The 15,654-nt window shown below is 41.3% G+C and overlaps 1 protein-coding gene across 2 annotated transcripts in view; it reads left to right on the top strand.

The window, feature by feature from the left end:
* Positions 1-405: 405 nt before the first annotated feature.
* cep192 (centrosomal protein 192) overlaps positions 406-15,654 on the top strand; it is a 55,981-nt gene continuing 40,732 nt past the window's right edge. For both annotated transcript variants that reach the window (XM_075464695.1, XM_075464694.1), the window contains exons 1-13: positions 406-613; positions 1,121-1,351; positions 1,666-1,761; positions 5,632-5,789; positions 6,036-6,097; positions 6,241-6,376; positions 6,539-6,654; positions 6,822-6,911; positions 7,219-7,371; positions 7,505-7,655; positions 7,865-8,076; positions 11,252-11,368; positions 12,063-12,218. In XM_075464695.1, the coding sequence (XP_075320810.1) occupies positions 1,179-1,351; positions 1,666-1,761; positions 5,632-5,789; positions 6,036-6,097; positions 6,241-6,376; positions 6,539-6,654; positions 6,822-6,911; positions 7,219-7,371; positions 7,505-7,655; positions 7,865-8,076; positions 11,252-11,368; positions 12,063-12,218 (1,620 nt within the window). In that variant the 5' untranslated portion in view covers positions 406-613; positions 1,121-1,178. The remainder of the gene's footprint in view (positions 614-1,120; positions 1,352-1,665; positions 1,762-5,631; positions 5,790-6,035; positions 6,098-6,240; positions 6,377-6,538; positions 6,655-6,821; positions 6,912-7,218; positions 7,372-7,504; positions 7,656-7,864; positions 8,077-11,251; positions 11,369-12,062; positions 12,219-15,654) is intronic.

Below are 15,654 nucleotides of genomic sequence, written 5' to 3'. Positions count from 1 at the left end.
TATTATAAGTATATATTTTGTAAAACACGCCCAACGTCAGTGATGTTGTTACAATAATGTACGTTAGTATTCTAGGATGAAATACAGAGGGAAAAATGCTTTGCCTAACTTTTAACCGGAAGCTCATTACTTTAACTTTCTTAAGTTAAATAACAATCCGTTTATTTTGTCAAAATATCCATCGTTAGATATATTGTGGGTGAAGTTTAAAATAAAACATCTTGAGGACAAACACCGGAGTGATATATGAATGGACTATTTTCCAATCTGACCGAATCAACAAAGTACAAGGTGATAAGAATGTTGTCCTATCGCGATTTCCAATTTTCTCCCTCTGTGCTTTTTGGCCAATCACAGCGAGCGGAGCGGCTTAAGTCCCACCCTATTAATATGACGCTCACGCGGGCTTCCTGTGGTTTCTGGGCGCTACTGGGTCTTTCAGAATTGTAGCAGTTAGTTCGAAATTTTAAGAAGTAATGAAACCTGTAAGTGTTAAAAAAGTTACATTTGGAGCGTAACTACAGTTGGCAGTGTGTCAGAACAAGTTTAAAAAGACAAAGGTCGATCTTCATAAGAACCAGTTCACTCTCGGCCCTCTTCTGGAGTATTGAATGTGAGTTTAAGACCAACTAACGTTTACGTTATGTGTTTCTTTGCCGAAACTAAGCAAGAATACTATTAGTAAGCAGGTGTGACGTATCACAACTGTCTGCTGTCGTTTTGCAACGCTTCCCTCCAGTTTATTGAGTAGTAGAAGTGGAGTAGCTCAAACTTGGAGCTGCAGTCGAGCTTAACAAATTCTCTTGTTTTTAGCAAGTAGCTAATAGGCGCAATTGCTACTAATTCAGCGTAATTGGCTAGTGTTGTCAGTCTTCTGATGGATTTAAAGGTCCACCTGCTAAACATCATACATGGAAAATTCTCACAATTGGATTATGTTTAAATTGACAATACACACTGATCAAATGATCCCATCCGCGCTGTACTGTATATTTAATGTGTATGATTGGAGATGACAAACAAATGCTAACTTACTCTTATTTTCTTTCATTATTATTTTTCTCTTTTCCTCTTTTTTTTTATTTAATTTTTTTTTTTTTATAAATTCTACACCTTACAGATGGTCTGGACCTGAACTAATCTCAAGCCACGTTTGGCAGTCACCCTGCTCCATTAACATGGCAGATAGTTTTTACAAGTTGGAGGATGAAGCCTTCCCTAGTTTCCTCGGTAAATCTTTGGAAAACACCAGTGGCCGTGCCACACTGGGGAATGTGACATTGGGTTCAGGCCCAGGGCTGCCCGTGGCTGCTTCTACAGTGGCTAAAATTAGACCTGGGTCTGACAACAGGTGGGAGCATGTTTTTGCTTTGGACAGATGTGACTTGCGTTGAAATACTTAAATACATTATTCTAAGAACCAAATCCATGATTAAGGAGAGAGCTTAAATTCAGCTTTGTGTGTTTATAGTAGATGCATATAAGTGCTACAGGACTAGAAATTAATTGTATACAGAAAAAGATGGTAGTATGGGAAAGTTACCCCCAAATAACTAACTTAATGTTTAAAAAGTTACTCTTTGTGGTTCTTTACTTGTTTTTGTTTTTTTTGTCACAAAAGTTCCTTTGATCGATAATGACGCTGCAATGGGCTTATTTTTATAGAGAAGATCATGTTGAGGCATCATATCTGGAGCAGGCCAACTTACTGTCATCTGGTGGAGAACATCCCAAGTTTGCCCTCAGCTTCAAAGATGACTTGTGAGTACTGTGTATACAAACATTTTCAACAGAGTTGGGTTTTTTTTCCCATAATTTTTCTTGCAAGATTGTATAGAATGGTGGTTCTAAAACCTCTTACACCATGTCTCACCTCAGACAATGTTAAGCTCTCCAGGTTCCCTCTTATGTGTGAGCACTAAATGTGATTTCAACGTTGCATTTAGTTGCAGCCTTCATTTATATCTCTGGGTAAACTTGAACCACTTTTATGCCCAAATAGTTAAATACTTGTTATGGGTGTAGCTCAGGAAGAAGAGCAGTTGTTTGCCAATAGGAAGGTTGATGGTTCGACTTCTGGCATCCCCGGGCCACATGTTGACGTATCCTTAGCCAAGACACTGAACCCCACGTTGCATACCGATGTGTCCATCTGTGTGTGTGTGTGTGATGGAGGGGAGGGGAGGGGAGGGGAGGGGAGGGGGAAAAAAAGCACTGTAAAACTGTATAGATGAGTGAATGTGTGACTGTGGCCCACAGTGTAAAAGCAGTCAGCTGGAGTAGAAAAGTCCCTTTATCATTTATTATAATTGTTTTCCCACAGAAGTCTGCAAGTAGCCAGAATCATAGAATGCACCAACCTGGATTTTGGTTGACTTTTGGTTGAAAATGGTCCGATTCACAATGTCAATATCTTTTCTATCAGAGCATTTATGTGTCCTATTGTATGGAATTATACAGACAATATGCTGACCACAAGATGCCCCAGGGAGCAATTTCATACGTAATGTAAAGAAATGGTAATCATTTGGCAGGATTTTGGAAATAAAGCTTCAACAATTCTGTTAACTTTTTTTTTTTAACCCTACCTTTCAGTTGCTGAAAATGTGTCATTTTGACATTGTGTCAAAAAAATCACAGGTGATACTGGGTAATATGAAGATATTGTTACAAACTTATTTTTGACTAGCAGATCAAATGCGAGTCATTCTCTTGATCAAATTATTAAAAAAAATAACTATACATACTGCGTTGACAAGAAGATGATTCAGCAATAATAATTTCAAGTAATTTCACAGGGAACACCCAGAATAACAACAAACGTATGTCAACAAACTGAATAAAAAGAATTTGGGGCAACTATAAATAACACATTTACAGACAATTCACCTTAGACAGTTTTTTTTTTTTTTTTTTTTTTTTTTTTTTTTTTTTTTTTTAAAATCAATCAAATTTACAATAAAACAATCATAATAATAATTAAAAAAAAAACTAATTCAATCTGTGTACCACTAGAGGACCTAGCATACCATCAGTAATACATGCACAACATTTTAAGAACCATGAGTATAGAAGAAGCTTCATCTTATATGTTCCAGTTCTTTGGATAGTTTTCTTTGCAGATTTTTCTTAGTCTCTACCCCCAGACCATTTAGAGTAGGATATGAGTTTTTTTTTTTTTTTTTTTTTTTTAATTTATGATGTAACCAAAAGCATATCAGAAACTAGAGCATTGATCTACATCCCAGAGAGCACTAAAAGCATGCCATGGAAAATGGATATTAGCTTATTGCTCATGCTGTCAACTCGCTTCAAAGTCGCCAAAGTCCAGGTTTCCAGATTTGGGGTGGCTATAGCTCAAGAGGAAAAGCAGTTGTCTACCAATCAAAAGGTAGGATGGTGGTTTAACTCCTGCCTTCCCCAAACCACATGTCAAAGTGTCCTTGGGCAAGATGCTGAATCCCATGATGCATCCATTGGTCTGTAAATGTGTGTGATTGAAGAAAAAAAAGCGCCATGTAGCCTGTAACACTCTTGACATGCTGTGTGTGAGTGTATGTATCAATCATCAATGATTGTAGGTTAAAAGTGATTTGAGTATTGTGTTAGAGTTAAGTGAATACTTCTTTTTATCTAAACTTTAATGAATGCAGCTGTGCACAGTGCAGACAGCCTCTGTAAACAGTAAGCTTGTTTACATGGCACAAAATAAAACAACAAAAAAGTAATTATTTGTCAGACCAAATCAGAGTTGTTGTTTTTTTATATATATATTTTTTAAATGCAGATAATACATTAGTTTGACTGAAATTGAACAAAACAGAGCTTCTTCAAACTTGCAGATAATGTGGTTGTAGTTTGATTTTCTACAGCATGTTATGCTCTACTATAGTATATCAAATGGGATCTGTGCCAAAGTTCCACCTTTTTGTAAAAAACAATGGGCCTCATGCAAGAACATTTTTGTCTTTTTATTCTAAATGTCTCTTATTTTTTTTTCGTACAAAGGTCTCGTACAAACACACCACGTCAGATTCAACAAATGCTCTTAACTTCGGAAAAAGTGTATAAACGACCTGCATAAATGATGAATGCCACCCGTGTGTATTTAAGTGCATGTGCATGAGGATAGTAGATTTGCATACTCCACGCCCAAAATTCTACCATATTAGGAGCTGTGCTTCCTCTCTCCTGTGCCAGGAAGTGTTGAGTGTTGAATCATGAGAATGGCATCAAGGTGCAAAAATAACAACTTTACGGGCTCTGAGATTGAAGTTCTGCTTTCAGAGATCCAAAAAGGAAAATCTGTCATTTTTAGCAGTGTCAGCAGTGGAATTACGGGACCTGCTAAAGCGAAGAAATGGGAAGTTATTACGAGTGCTGTTTATTGCGTGTCACCTGTACTTGTAATGTCTCGCCATGAGCAGGCGCTTGATGACTGCAACTACAGGCGTGCAATTAGTTGTTGCCTCATCATGATGACACTTTGATGGGGCGGTCCATGAGGGGGGTCTTCTGGCACCACACCTTCTGGTCTGCCTGGGCTGGTTCAGGTAGTGGGAGACCCTCGTTCATGGCAACATTGTGCAAATCTGGCATGCCTTCTCTGGGCTATAGTGCAGTTTGCTCCCCCGCTGTATCGAGACACACCCACCTGGCCTTCAGCTCAGTGCGCTCCAGGCACGGGTGTTTTGATGCGTATATGTGTGCAGTCTATTGCTCCGATTATGATTGGCAGTCCAGTCATGGCATGAAAGTCCCTCTTAATTTGTACTTGTTGGACAGCAGTGTATGGGAATTTGATGTACCATGGGTGATAAACTGATGAGAGTTTTGATGACCAAGGGGAGCGCACGACTCACAGAGGACTGGGACACCCCCGATCTGTCTCCAATCTCGCTCTGAAAGGTTCCAGTAGCCAAAAATCCAAGGGTGGTGAGGACCTGGATGCATGGTGGAATTGGGTTTGATCGGCATATTTCTCTCTGGAGTTGTGGCTCTAGCAAGCTGCATATTTGCAGCAGCACAGTCCTTGGCAGTCTTAATCGCGATGTCAGCCATTCGTCTGTCTCCACATGGATATCCACACGGTCTCTTCCAAGAGCCTGACGTGCTAAGGCATCCAAAAGTAGCAAGTCAGCCACTGGTTACACTTCCCATTGACCTTGTTATATACAGAGTCAAATTAACCGTCAATTAGTGCATCATTTAAGTCAAACAGAATAATGTCAGCATAATTATAGGGTATAATGTATATATTTATTTATGTTTGCTTCAAAGTAATTAAATGTACAATCTTAGTCAAGCAAACTTAATACAAATAACAGCGGACTATTTTACGAAACTCCTATTACAGGTCTGGATAACTCGTAAATTCTGTTCGTACCTGAAAGAAAACGTAAAATACGGAAAGATTGGTGAATCTTGCGTAAATTCTCTTAAATCACTCGTACGCACGACTTAAGAACAAATCTGTGCGTACGAACGATGCATGAGGCCCATTAAGCGTAAATGGGTTTTAATTATATGGTAATTCTATGGTATACATTGTTTTATATTGTATGTTGATTTAATTTTTCCACACACTTTAATGTGGTTGTACTTATTTACATTGATGCTTGCATTTTATAGGGATAATGCAGATGACTTCATTGCAGCCCACCGCCTGTCAGATGTGCTGCTGAAGATCAGTCTGGATGAGAGTGCATCCAGAAACCAAGGCTGCATGCTTGGCCTTCGTCCCATTCAGACATGCTCAGAGCATGGTCGGCCCACAGAATTTGGAACAGGTGCAGAGTTGGAGCTCTTCACCTATACTATAAATTGAAGGCTCAGTCCTAGCCTCTTAGTGTTTAATTTTATTGTCTGGTATTGAAGTTGGCAACTGTGTTGGCATAATTAAATTTTTGAATAGGTTAAATGTGTCTGCTGATTGTTGTCATGATTTAGCCACTTCCGATACCTGTCTCATATCTATATTGTACTAGTTGGAGTATTCATCTAATTGTAAGTTTTTGACTTTATTTTGCTGACAGATCTGTCAACAGGTCTTCTGACATTTGCCCAGTGTGGACAGAAGGACAGTACAAATACAAAGGTACTGGCTTTTGTTTTTTTCTCTCTCATGTAGGTCAATTTCCAGATGCAAAGAGAAGGCCCAACTGAGACCGATCTATGACACAACCTTTTTATGGCCATAAAACAATATGCCCTCCTTTACATTTCTCCAAATATGCTCAGGCCCTACCAACTGCAGCTGAAGAGGACCATGAGCTGAGCGAGGGAGGGGATAGTGACCATTTCAGTGGCAGTAACTCAAGTTTCCTGGCAAATGAAAAGATAATGTCTGTGGACAGCATGAATAGTGATATCACAGGTATGAGTATCTGTTATTTTTCAGTGTCAGAATTTTACCTGTGCATTACTTTAGGTGCTTAATGTTAGGATTTGTGTAGTCAATCATTCATATATGAATTAGAAGAAATGCATAGTGCTAACATTTGTGATTGTGTTACACATGTTAATGTTTGGTCACCAGATGATGACATTGACCTAAACAACCTGCCTGATGATGAACTGGATGTTTATTTCAACAAACTGGTCCCTCCTGCTATGCAGAGAGGCAGAGTGGAGGGCCAGGAGATTCCTGTAACAGTAAGAATTCTCTGCCCTTCTAAACCAGTTAATTGTATATACTACTTGTGCATATAGTCATTGTAAGCATTCTTTAAATAATCTTTTGTGTGAACATTAAAATTGAATTTTTTTCTTTTACATAATTTGTTTGCCTTGGTTTGTTAACAATATGTATTAATGCACAGGGAGTGATGGGTGCTGCTGATGACGGATCAGATACAAGTTCTACTGAGGCAGAAGAATATAGACAACCATTGTTTGATCAATATGATCAGGTGAGTGCATTTTTATTGTTATTGCTTATTAACTGTGTGTCAGCTTCAGTTTATGAGGAAAAAGTTTTATGAACTTAAGTTTGAAAATAAAGTGGGGTTTTTTGTGAAATAAATTTTGTAAAATTCAGGGTTAGGTGTTTTGTGTTTGGCGTTTAATCTCACTTCCTTAAAACTAGTATCACATCAATTCAGTTAAATATTTTTTAGAATCAAATTTTTGACTCAAATAATGTAATTGATAGAATTATGTTTTTAATTCATCTGTGTCCTATAAAGATGTATTATATCCTGTGTGCCTTTTCTTCAGGAGGACTTCCAGATGCCCGATGTGCGCCTTGCAGCCACAGGTATGGATTCCTGTCCAGCAAGTGATGAGGATACAGAGGATGAGCTGGAGTCGGCGAGAGGGAACAACAATGCTCCCAGTACACAGCTGCTGCCAAGCACCTCCAGACAGCTGGTTAAAAATACAAAATTATATAATCAGATTATTATTGTTTTTAAATCTCCAATCGCAGTTTTGGTTTGAAATCCTTGTATGTCCTCACTACATTATTGTATTTTTGTGTATCTTTATTTAAATGTTGGCACAGGTTGGAGAAAGTAACCATCCCAGTTTCAGGCCAGGCCTAGAAGGGGGCAGTTCTGATGAGGAGGCTTCCACTGGCTGCAGTGGTCCATCTCAGTCTGGCATTGAACATAGAAGATCTGCTGAAGGACAAGTCATCAATCCTCCTGTAACGGGTATAACGTGCATCATTTAATATTTTGACCTTTTTATATTTTATTTCTTCTTATTCTCTAGGTTATTTTGCTTAGCTTTTAATTGTATGAATTGCTGTTGACACCGACAAACTCTTTGGATAGCAGATATCATGAGATCTAATTTTCAGTCAGCAAACTGACCCATTTGTATGATCACTGATTTTGTTTGTGCAATTGTACAACAACAGGGGATGGTGGAGATGGAAGCAGTGGGAGTGAGGAAAGTGGAAATGATGGGGGAGTTTCAACCATCCCTCTTCCAGTGAACAATGTCCAAACCTCTTATGATGCCCTGCGTGGTCTGGGGATAGTGGGGAGCAGTCCTGTCAGTGAGGATGAGAGTGGTGTTCTGAGTAATTTGCCAGGACATGCAAGGAACAGCCTTCCCAGACATACCGAGGTAGGAATGAGGATCTTCTGTCAACATATCTGTAGCAAATCATTCTCTCACTGAAGTAAAGACCATGGCAGTATTTCTTTTAAAATATTCCACTCAACAGATTCTAAAACCTAATTTCATATATTTGCCTATTATTGTAATCATTCATGTTTGGCTGGGAGATTAATCACACATGTATCTGTGCATCTGTCACTGTTGGATTCATTGGGCCTCATGCAAGAACATTTTCGTATTTTTATTCTAAATTTCTTTTATTTCTTTCGTACGAAGGTCTCGTACGAATACGCCACGTCAGATTCAACAAATGCTCTTAACTTCGGAAAAAGTGTATAAACGCCCGGCGTAAATGAATGCTACCCGTGCGTATTTAAGTGCATGTGCACGAGGATAGTAGATTTGCATACTCCACGCCCAAAATCCTACCATATTAGGAGCTGTGCTTCCTCTCTCCTGTGCCAGGAAGTGTTGAGTGTTGAATCATGAGAATGGCATCAAGGCACAAAAAGAACAACTTTACGGGCTCTGAGATTGAAGTTCTGCTTTCAGAGATCCAAAAAGGAAAATCTGTCATTTTTAGCAGTGTCAGCACTGGAATTACGGGACCTCCTAAAGCGAAGAAATGGGAGGCAATTACGAGCGCTGTTAATTCTGTGTCACCTGTAGTTCATAATGTCATCGAAATAAAAAAAATGGTTTGATATGAAAATGGCTTTAAAAAAAAAAAAAAAACGTCTGCCATGGCCAGGCGCTCGATGACTGCAACGAAAGCCGTGCATTCAGTTGTTGCCTCATCATGATGACACTTTGATGGGGCGGTTAATGAAGGGGGTTTTCTGGCACCACACCTTCTGGTCTGCCTGGGCTGGTTCAGGTCGTAGGAGACCCTCGTTCATGGCAATATTGTGCAAATCTGGCATGCCTTCTCTGGGCTATAGAGCAGTTTGCCCCCCGCTGTATCGAGACACACCCACCTGGCCTTCAGCTCAGTGCGCTCCACAAAGGCATGGGTGCTTTGATGCGTATATGTGTGCAGTCTATTGCTCCGATTATGATTGGCAGTCCAGTCATGGCATGAAAGTCCCTCTTAATTTGTACTTGTTGGACAGCAGTGTATAAGGAATTTGATGTACCATGGGTGATAAACTGATGAGAGTTTTGATGACCAAGGGGAGCGCACGACTCTCAGAGGACTGGGACACCCCCGATCTGTCTCCAATCTCGCTCTGAAAGGTTCCTGTGGCCAAAAATCCAAGGGTGGTGAGGACCATGTGGACGTGTGGCAGAATTGGGTTTGATCGGCGTGCTTCCCATTGACCTTGTTATATACAGAGTCAAATTAACCTTCAATTGGTGCATAATTTATGTCAAACAGAATGTCAGCATCATTATGGGCGGGACTCCAGATTAACTTTTTTCACCAGGAGTGCTGTAGCCCCCTACTGAAAATTTTAGGGGCGCAACCAGGAATCTTAGGGGCCCACACCGTAAATCAATATACTAACCAAATATTCACATTTCTACTAATTTTCACTGTATTACTCATAAATACCTTGATAATAGATGAAGAAATTACAATGTGCTGTTTCAAATTCAGTGTCACATTTTATTGGGCAATTTTGAAGATGCAACATAGAAGGTAAACCGACCCTCACACCTCACAGCTGAATCATTATGGCACATTAAGTGATTATTTATACTACAAATATATTCAAATAAGACAGCAAAAGAAGTTAGGGATGGGTCTAAACAGAATTTGAATTAAAACATACCAACACAACAACATGTGCGTGCTTCACTTCGATGTGGCCAATCAAAATATTTCTGGGTTTCCCTTTGTTTAGGATCCTTACATATATGATTTCGCATTCCTTTGTAGAAACGTCCGTGTCCCCATCGATCATAATTGATATGTACGTAGCATCCTTTATCTTCGTGTAAGTCTTCCCCTTTAGAGTATCCGCAATTACTCCGATAAATTGTGCGCATGCTGTATCGTTGTTGTATGTTTCCTTAAGTTTTAAGCCATTCTTCCTTTGAAAATCGAGCTGGGTTTTGAATTTGAAGGGTAGTTCCTCCTTAGCAACGAAGTAGGCCGTGTTAAATTTCAGTATCATTTCTGCCTCATCTGCGCTAGGATTTACAGCCTCTTGTCTTCTAAAAGCAACCGGCAGTGGCATTGCTTTTTCATTTGTTAACATGTCTCGGCTTACTCTATGCTTGAGGCTAATATGTTTCACCAGTGTGTCATGTTTAAACTGCGAAGTGCCTGCACTGGCGGCAAACTTGGTGTTCCCCCTTAGTTCTGGGGTAGCGACTGCAACATTTGCAGTTCATGGAGTTGGTCTCCTTACAGTACCTCAACCAGGTGAATTCTCGCAGCCACTCTTCGCAAAAATTTTGGGTTTGGACCTTTTCCGCCACACAAACCTCTGACTCTGAATCATCATTATTATTATTATTATTATTGTCATCATCATCATTCAACTGTGGCACTGGCACACTAGCCGCAGGTCTGAAGAACGAGTCAATAGTTCGCTTGCTCATTTCAAACGCACACAGGTTGTGGTGTGAAATCTTTCTCTTTCACCTTCCACAGACGTTTGTAAATGCGCGCGCGATTAATTGTAGGACCCTCCCCCTCCACACATTAGCAACTTACAGTATCCTTCTCACACTCATTGGCTTACGGATTCAATGAAGCACCCCTTCCATATTTAACGTGGAGAAAAAGAAAACAAAAGGGCAAATTTATTGGTCGCACATGCGCAAGCAGATGTGAAATTCAGTTGCGCACACTCAAAATTTGGTCGCGAAATGCGACCATTTGGTCACAGTCTGGAGCCCTGATTATGGGGTATAATGTATATATTTATTTATGTTTGCTTCAAAGTAATTAAATATACAATCCATTAGTCAAGCAAACTTGATTCGAATAACAGCGGACTATTTTATGAAACTCCTACTACAGGTCTGGATCACTCGTAAATTCTGTTCGTACCTGAAAGAAAACTTAAAATACGAAAAGATTGCTGAATGCGCAAATTCTCTTAAATCACTCGTACGCACGACTTAAGAACAAATCTATGCGTACGAACAGTTGTCGCATGAGGCCCATTGACTTGTAAATAATCAGTGCATTTAGAGTGACATGTTTGCCTGTTTGTGTATTTTACAGATGGGTAACCGTGTAGGTCCTGTAGGAACAGGAGAAGCCAACTCTGTAGAAACAACTGGGAAAACTCAGAGACTTTCTGTCAACTGGAGTATGATGCTGGACCGACAGGAGGCACTAGTGAGTACAACATGCTTTACATCTGTAATGTAATCTGTATTGCTTCATTCATTCTTTTTTTTTTTTGTTGTTGTTGTTCCCCAACTAACTTTTAGCATACTTTTGCTGTGCTTAGAGTGCTTTGGAAAAGTATACCCCTTCTTGGGGTATATCTTTATTTTTTATTTTTTTACAATGACAAAGATTCTGGAAAGTAGCTTCCACGTCTGGTATACAGCTTATATATAGCTAACTAGAATCAAATTTGCAAGAACTTGCATGACCCTCTTCTGTCATGTATACATGAACCAATTGTAAATTAACTTGTGCTGAGTTTTGTGCTGCTGGTCTCAAATTTTGGCAAGGACTTGTCCAGGTCTGATTGTGTTTTCCACTTAATAGCTTACAACTCTAATTTGGGACATAGTTTTAATCTTTTTTTTTTTTCTTCAGTAAGTTGAAACATCTGTTATGCAGTCTCAGCAACATTTGCAGTAAGTCTGACTGTTTGAGGAAAATTAAGCTTTAGGTTACGTTTCACAACCTGAATTCAAGTATTCACTCTATATGGCTCGAGAACAGCTCTCAATTGATTTTGTTTATGCTAAAGATCTGTGTTTTAGGTTGGTTTTACTTAAATAGGAAGTAGTTTTGAGCATTATGGCCATTTTTGTTGTCGGTGCTTTTTTTTTTTTTTTTTTTAATTTAATTCCAGAATGCCATGGAGAGCACAGACTCGGGGCCTGCTGCTGATCGTATATTCGATTCGGTCTACTTGAGGACTGGAGCTGGACTAAGGAGACCACAGGATTCAGCAAATTTGACTTTTTCTCAACTTCAAGGCACCCAAGGAAGCTTCCACCTCTCCCAGGTACAATCTAGAACGGGTGAATCTGTGAAAATCTTGTGATTTGACTGGGGTATCTATTACACCCATATACCAGTAATTTATTTCTAATCGGTTTACTTTTAAAGCTGGAAATTTTAAAGGCTGTAGGACGTTCTATTTCCAGTAAACAATATTGTGCTATTGTGTTTAAGATGACTTGGAGAGTGGAATAGCTCCACTTTGGGTTGCCAAGGGGCAGAACATTTTGGCTACATTTCTGGCAAATTTCCAGAAACTTTCCATTGGAACTTTAGTTTGGGAATTTTGGAAATTGGATAACTTGCACATAAACAAAGATCCCATCAACATTAGGTAGTTGAAATGCCTCCACACATCGGATGGCATATGTTTAATTTTTCTGTTGAATAAGGTGACAGAAAAAAAAAAACACTTATGCAAAGTAATGCACAGATATATAGACAGTTGGCTGTAGAAATTGAATGGTCTATAGTTTACAGCTGATGCTCTTTAAAGGCCAACTTTCGCTAGAAACCACTTTTGTGTCACTCATTTTAAAATGTGGTAGGTCACAACAAGTCATATGAGTATGCGCCGCGCCAAAGTGTAATTCGATCTACTTGGGCTGCACTGGTCATTGAAGGGTCAACCCACTTAAGCCCCTTTCACACTGCCGAATAACCCGCGTTTAATTCGCGAATTTAGCGTGTCCGCTGTTGTGTTCACACTGCCGACCCGGGCTGCCGCGTCAACTCGACTCGCCTTTCGACCCGCGTCGGACCCTAGTCTTTTTGCCGAGTTTGATGTGAACGCAATCGACGCGGGTCGGACGTGGGCGTGACGTGAGGAGTTTAAAAGACAGAATGGACAGCTGATTCAGAACAACAGCGACAGGTGAGGACAAGTTTTACTCTGTTTTAGCCTACATCAAGTTCGAGACATTTTTTAATATGGCCAACTGGGGAGACAAGGAGGTCCGCGAGCTCCTCAGCCCCCGAGCAGAGGACGTTATTTTCCGCCACATGTCGGGGACGGTGAAAGATGGACATCTGCTGGAAGGGCTGGCGAGAAAGATGGGAGAGCGCGGTTTCCCACGCAGCAAGACGCACCGTAAAGTAACATCTCCATGAACTGCACTGCAAAAACAAGTTCTCAAGGTGTCCCGCCATCGTTTGTTTGAAAAATTTGATGCAGACAGGTGTATACCCTACCTCCGGCGCATGGCTTGTGACTACGTCATTGTACACGCCCAGCATTTTATGTGTTTCATGTGACGCTCTGTCACTAGGCAACTCCCCCTGAACTCGGCTTCAGGCGACACGGGTCACCCTGACACGCCAAGCGTTCACATTGCTCGACGCGGGTCGAAGGTGCAATTTGGACCCGCTAAGATAGCGGGTCGCAGTGTGAAAGGGGCTTTAGAGACACAAGCCCCTTTCACACTGCGACCCGCTACCTTAGCGGGTCCAAATTGCACCGTCGACCCGCGTCGAGCAATGTGAACGCTTGACGTGTTGGTGACCCGTGTCGCCTGAAGCCGAGTTCAGGGGGCGTTGCCTAGTGGCAGAACATCACACGAAACACATAAAATGCTGGGCGTGTACAATGACGTAGGCACAAGCCATGCGTCGGAGGTGGTGTTAAATACACCTTGAGGACCCGTTTTTGCAATTGTATATGCAGTTCATGGAGATGTTATTTTACGGGGTGTGGATGGTTACAATGTGGGATGCCGCCGAAGAACATATGCGGAGAATACAAGAGCACTATAGTCCCCGAAATGTGGCGGTAAATAACGTCCTCTGCTCGGAGGCTGAGGAGCTCGCGGACCTCCTTGTCTAGTTGGCCATATTAAAAAATGTCTCGAACTTGATGTAGGCTAAAACAGAGTAAAACTTGTCCTCACCTGTCGCTGTTGTTCTGAATCAGCTGTCCATTCTGTCTTTTAAACTCCTCACTTCACGCCACGCCCACGTCCGACCCGCGTCGATTGCGTTCACACCAAACTCGGCTCGGCAAAAAGACTAGGGTCCGACGCGGGTCGAAAGGCGAGTCGAGTTGACGCGGCAGCCCGGGTCGCTAGTGTGAACGCAACAGCATACACGGTAAATTCGCGGATTAAACGCGGGTTATTCGGCAGTGTGAAAGGGGCTAAAGACAAATGAGCGCGTGAGAGAAGGCGAAACTTTGATTCGTCACTCGGTCGTAAGCCTCGCCCATAGCCTTGTATGGCATGGCCACAGCTAATCTGATGGACAGGCGCTCCGCAGTAGCCTAGAAATCTAGACGCCCCTAGCGGCCGCAAATGGAATTTGCTCCAGGGCTACAGCTTTTTGCTGTACGGGTCTGGCTTGCTAGGCTAGCTCCGCAGCTGAAATTGAGTCGTGTCTGTGACATGCAGATGGGACTGCAGATGGAAATTAGCTTCTAAACTACAATCTGGTGCAGGTCATCTCTTTACTTTGTAATTAATGTACTTTGCACATGGTACCTGACTAAATAAAATAAACCTGAAATCACGGCACCGTAGCTCCATTTCAGCTGCGGAGCATCTGTAGTTGGTGTCCTGCCGAGAGATCACGGCACCGATCCTCCCGAGCAGGTCATCAAACTGGGTCCTGGTGAGCCTGAAATACCGCTGGAAGCGGCCGTCATCCAGACGCAACTCCTGGAGAAGGTGGTGAAATTATCCGAGCTGAATGCACCACCGGATGATGTCACTGACCCAGATACGACGGCGTGTGCGTTTCAGACGAATCTCGGACTGCCACAGCAGGTACAAGGACGCGATGGTACTTATATCAGCCATGGTTGATGAGAGAGTGAAATGGATAGCCCCTTGAGCTATTCGCTCGTTTTTTACTCGCGCGAATAAGGTGAGTAAATTCAATTTACACCCGCGGCAATACTCGCGCGAGTAAGGCGGTGCGAATACATGAAGAGTTGATTTTATCCGCCAACTTTCACAAATTCACAGCAATGATTGCCAATCGTTGCAGTGCAGCAAGAAACTCCGGGCACAGTTCAAACATAGCGCGCTGCGGGCTGGCAGTGGCACAGCTCAGCTGTAGGTCTAGGGGGTGTCCCCCCTGACGTGTTTTTTTTTTTTTTTTTTTTTTTTTTTTTATAGAAACCAATCAGAGGTGCCTTATTGTCACGTCGCGGATATTCATGAGGAAAACCGGAAAAGCCAGTCGTTTGCCACACAGGCCAATTCTAGCTCACACAAAACAGCTTGAAACAAGGAGACAAGGACGATATTTTTGACAAACGATGCACAATGCATTCAATCATAGTGGTGACCACAGTAATATGTATATTTGTAAATGAAATAACGATGGAAGTGGATCTTTAATGAAATTTACATTTCTAGAAATCATCTGTGCCTGTTATGGAGGAATGCACAATGGATGTAGGAGGTGTAACCTCAATAGCCCTACACTAAATAGTGTGCCATGTG

The sequence above is a fragment of the Odontesthes bonariensis genome, chromosome 5 (assembly GCF_027942865.1).
Source record: "Odontesthes bonariensis isolate fOdoBon6 chromosome 5, fOdoBon6.hap1, whole genome shotgun sequence".
NCBI lineage: Eukaryota > Metazoa > Chordata > Actinopteri > Atheriniformes > Atherinopsidae > Odontesthes > Odontesthes bonariensis.
The sequence above is the reverse complement of the archived record's forward strand: the minus strand, read 5'-3'. Positions and strand labels throughout refer to the sequence as shown.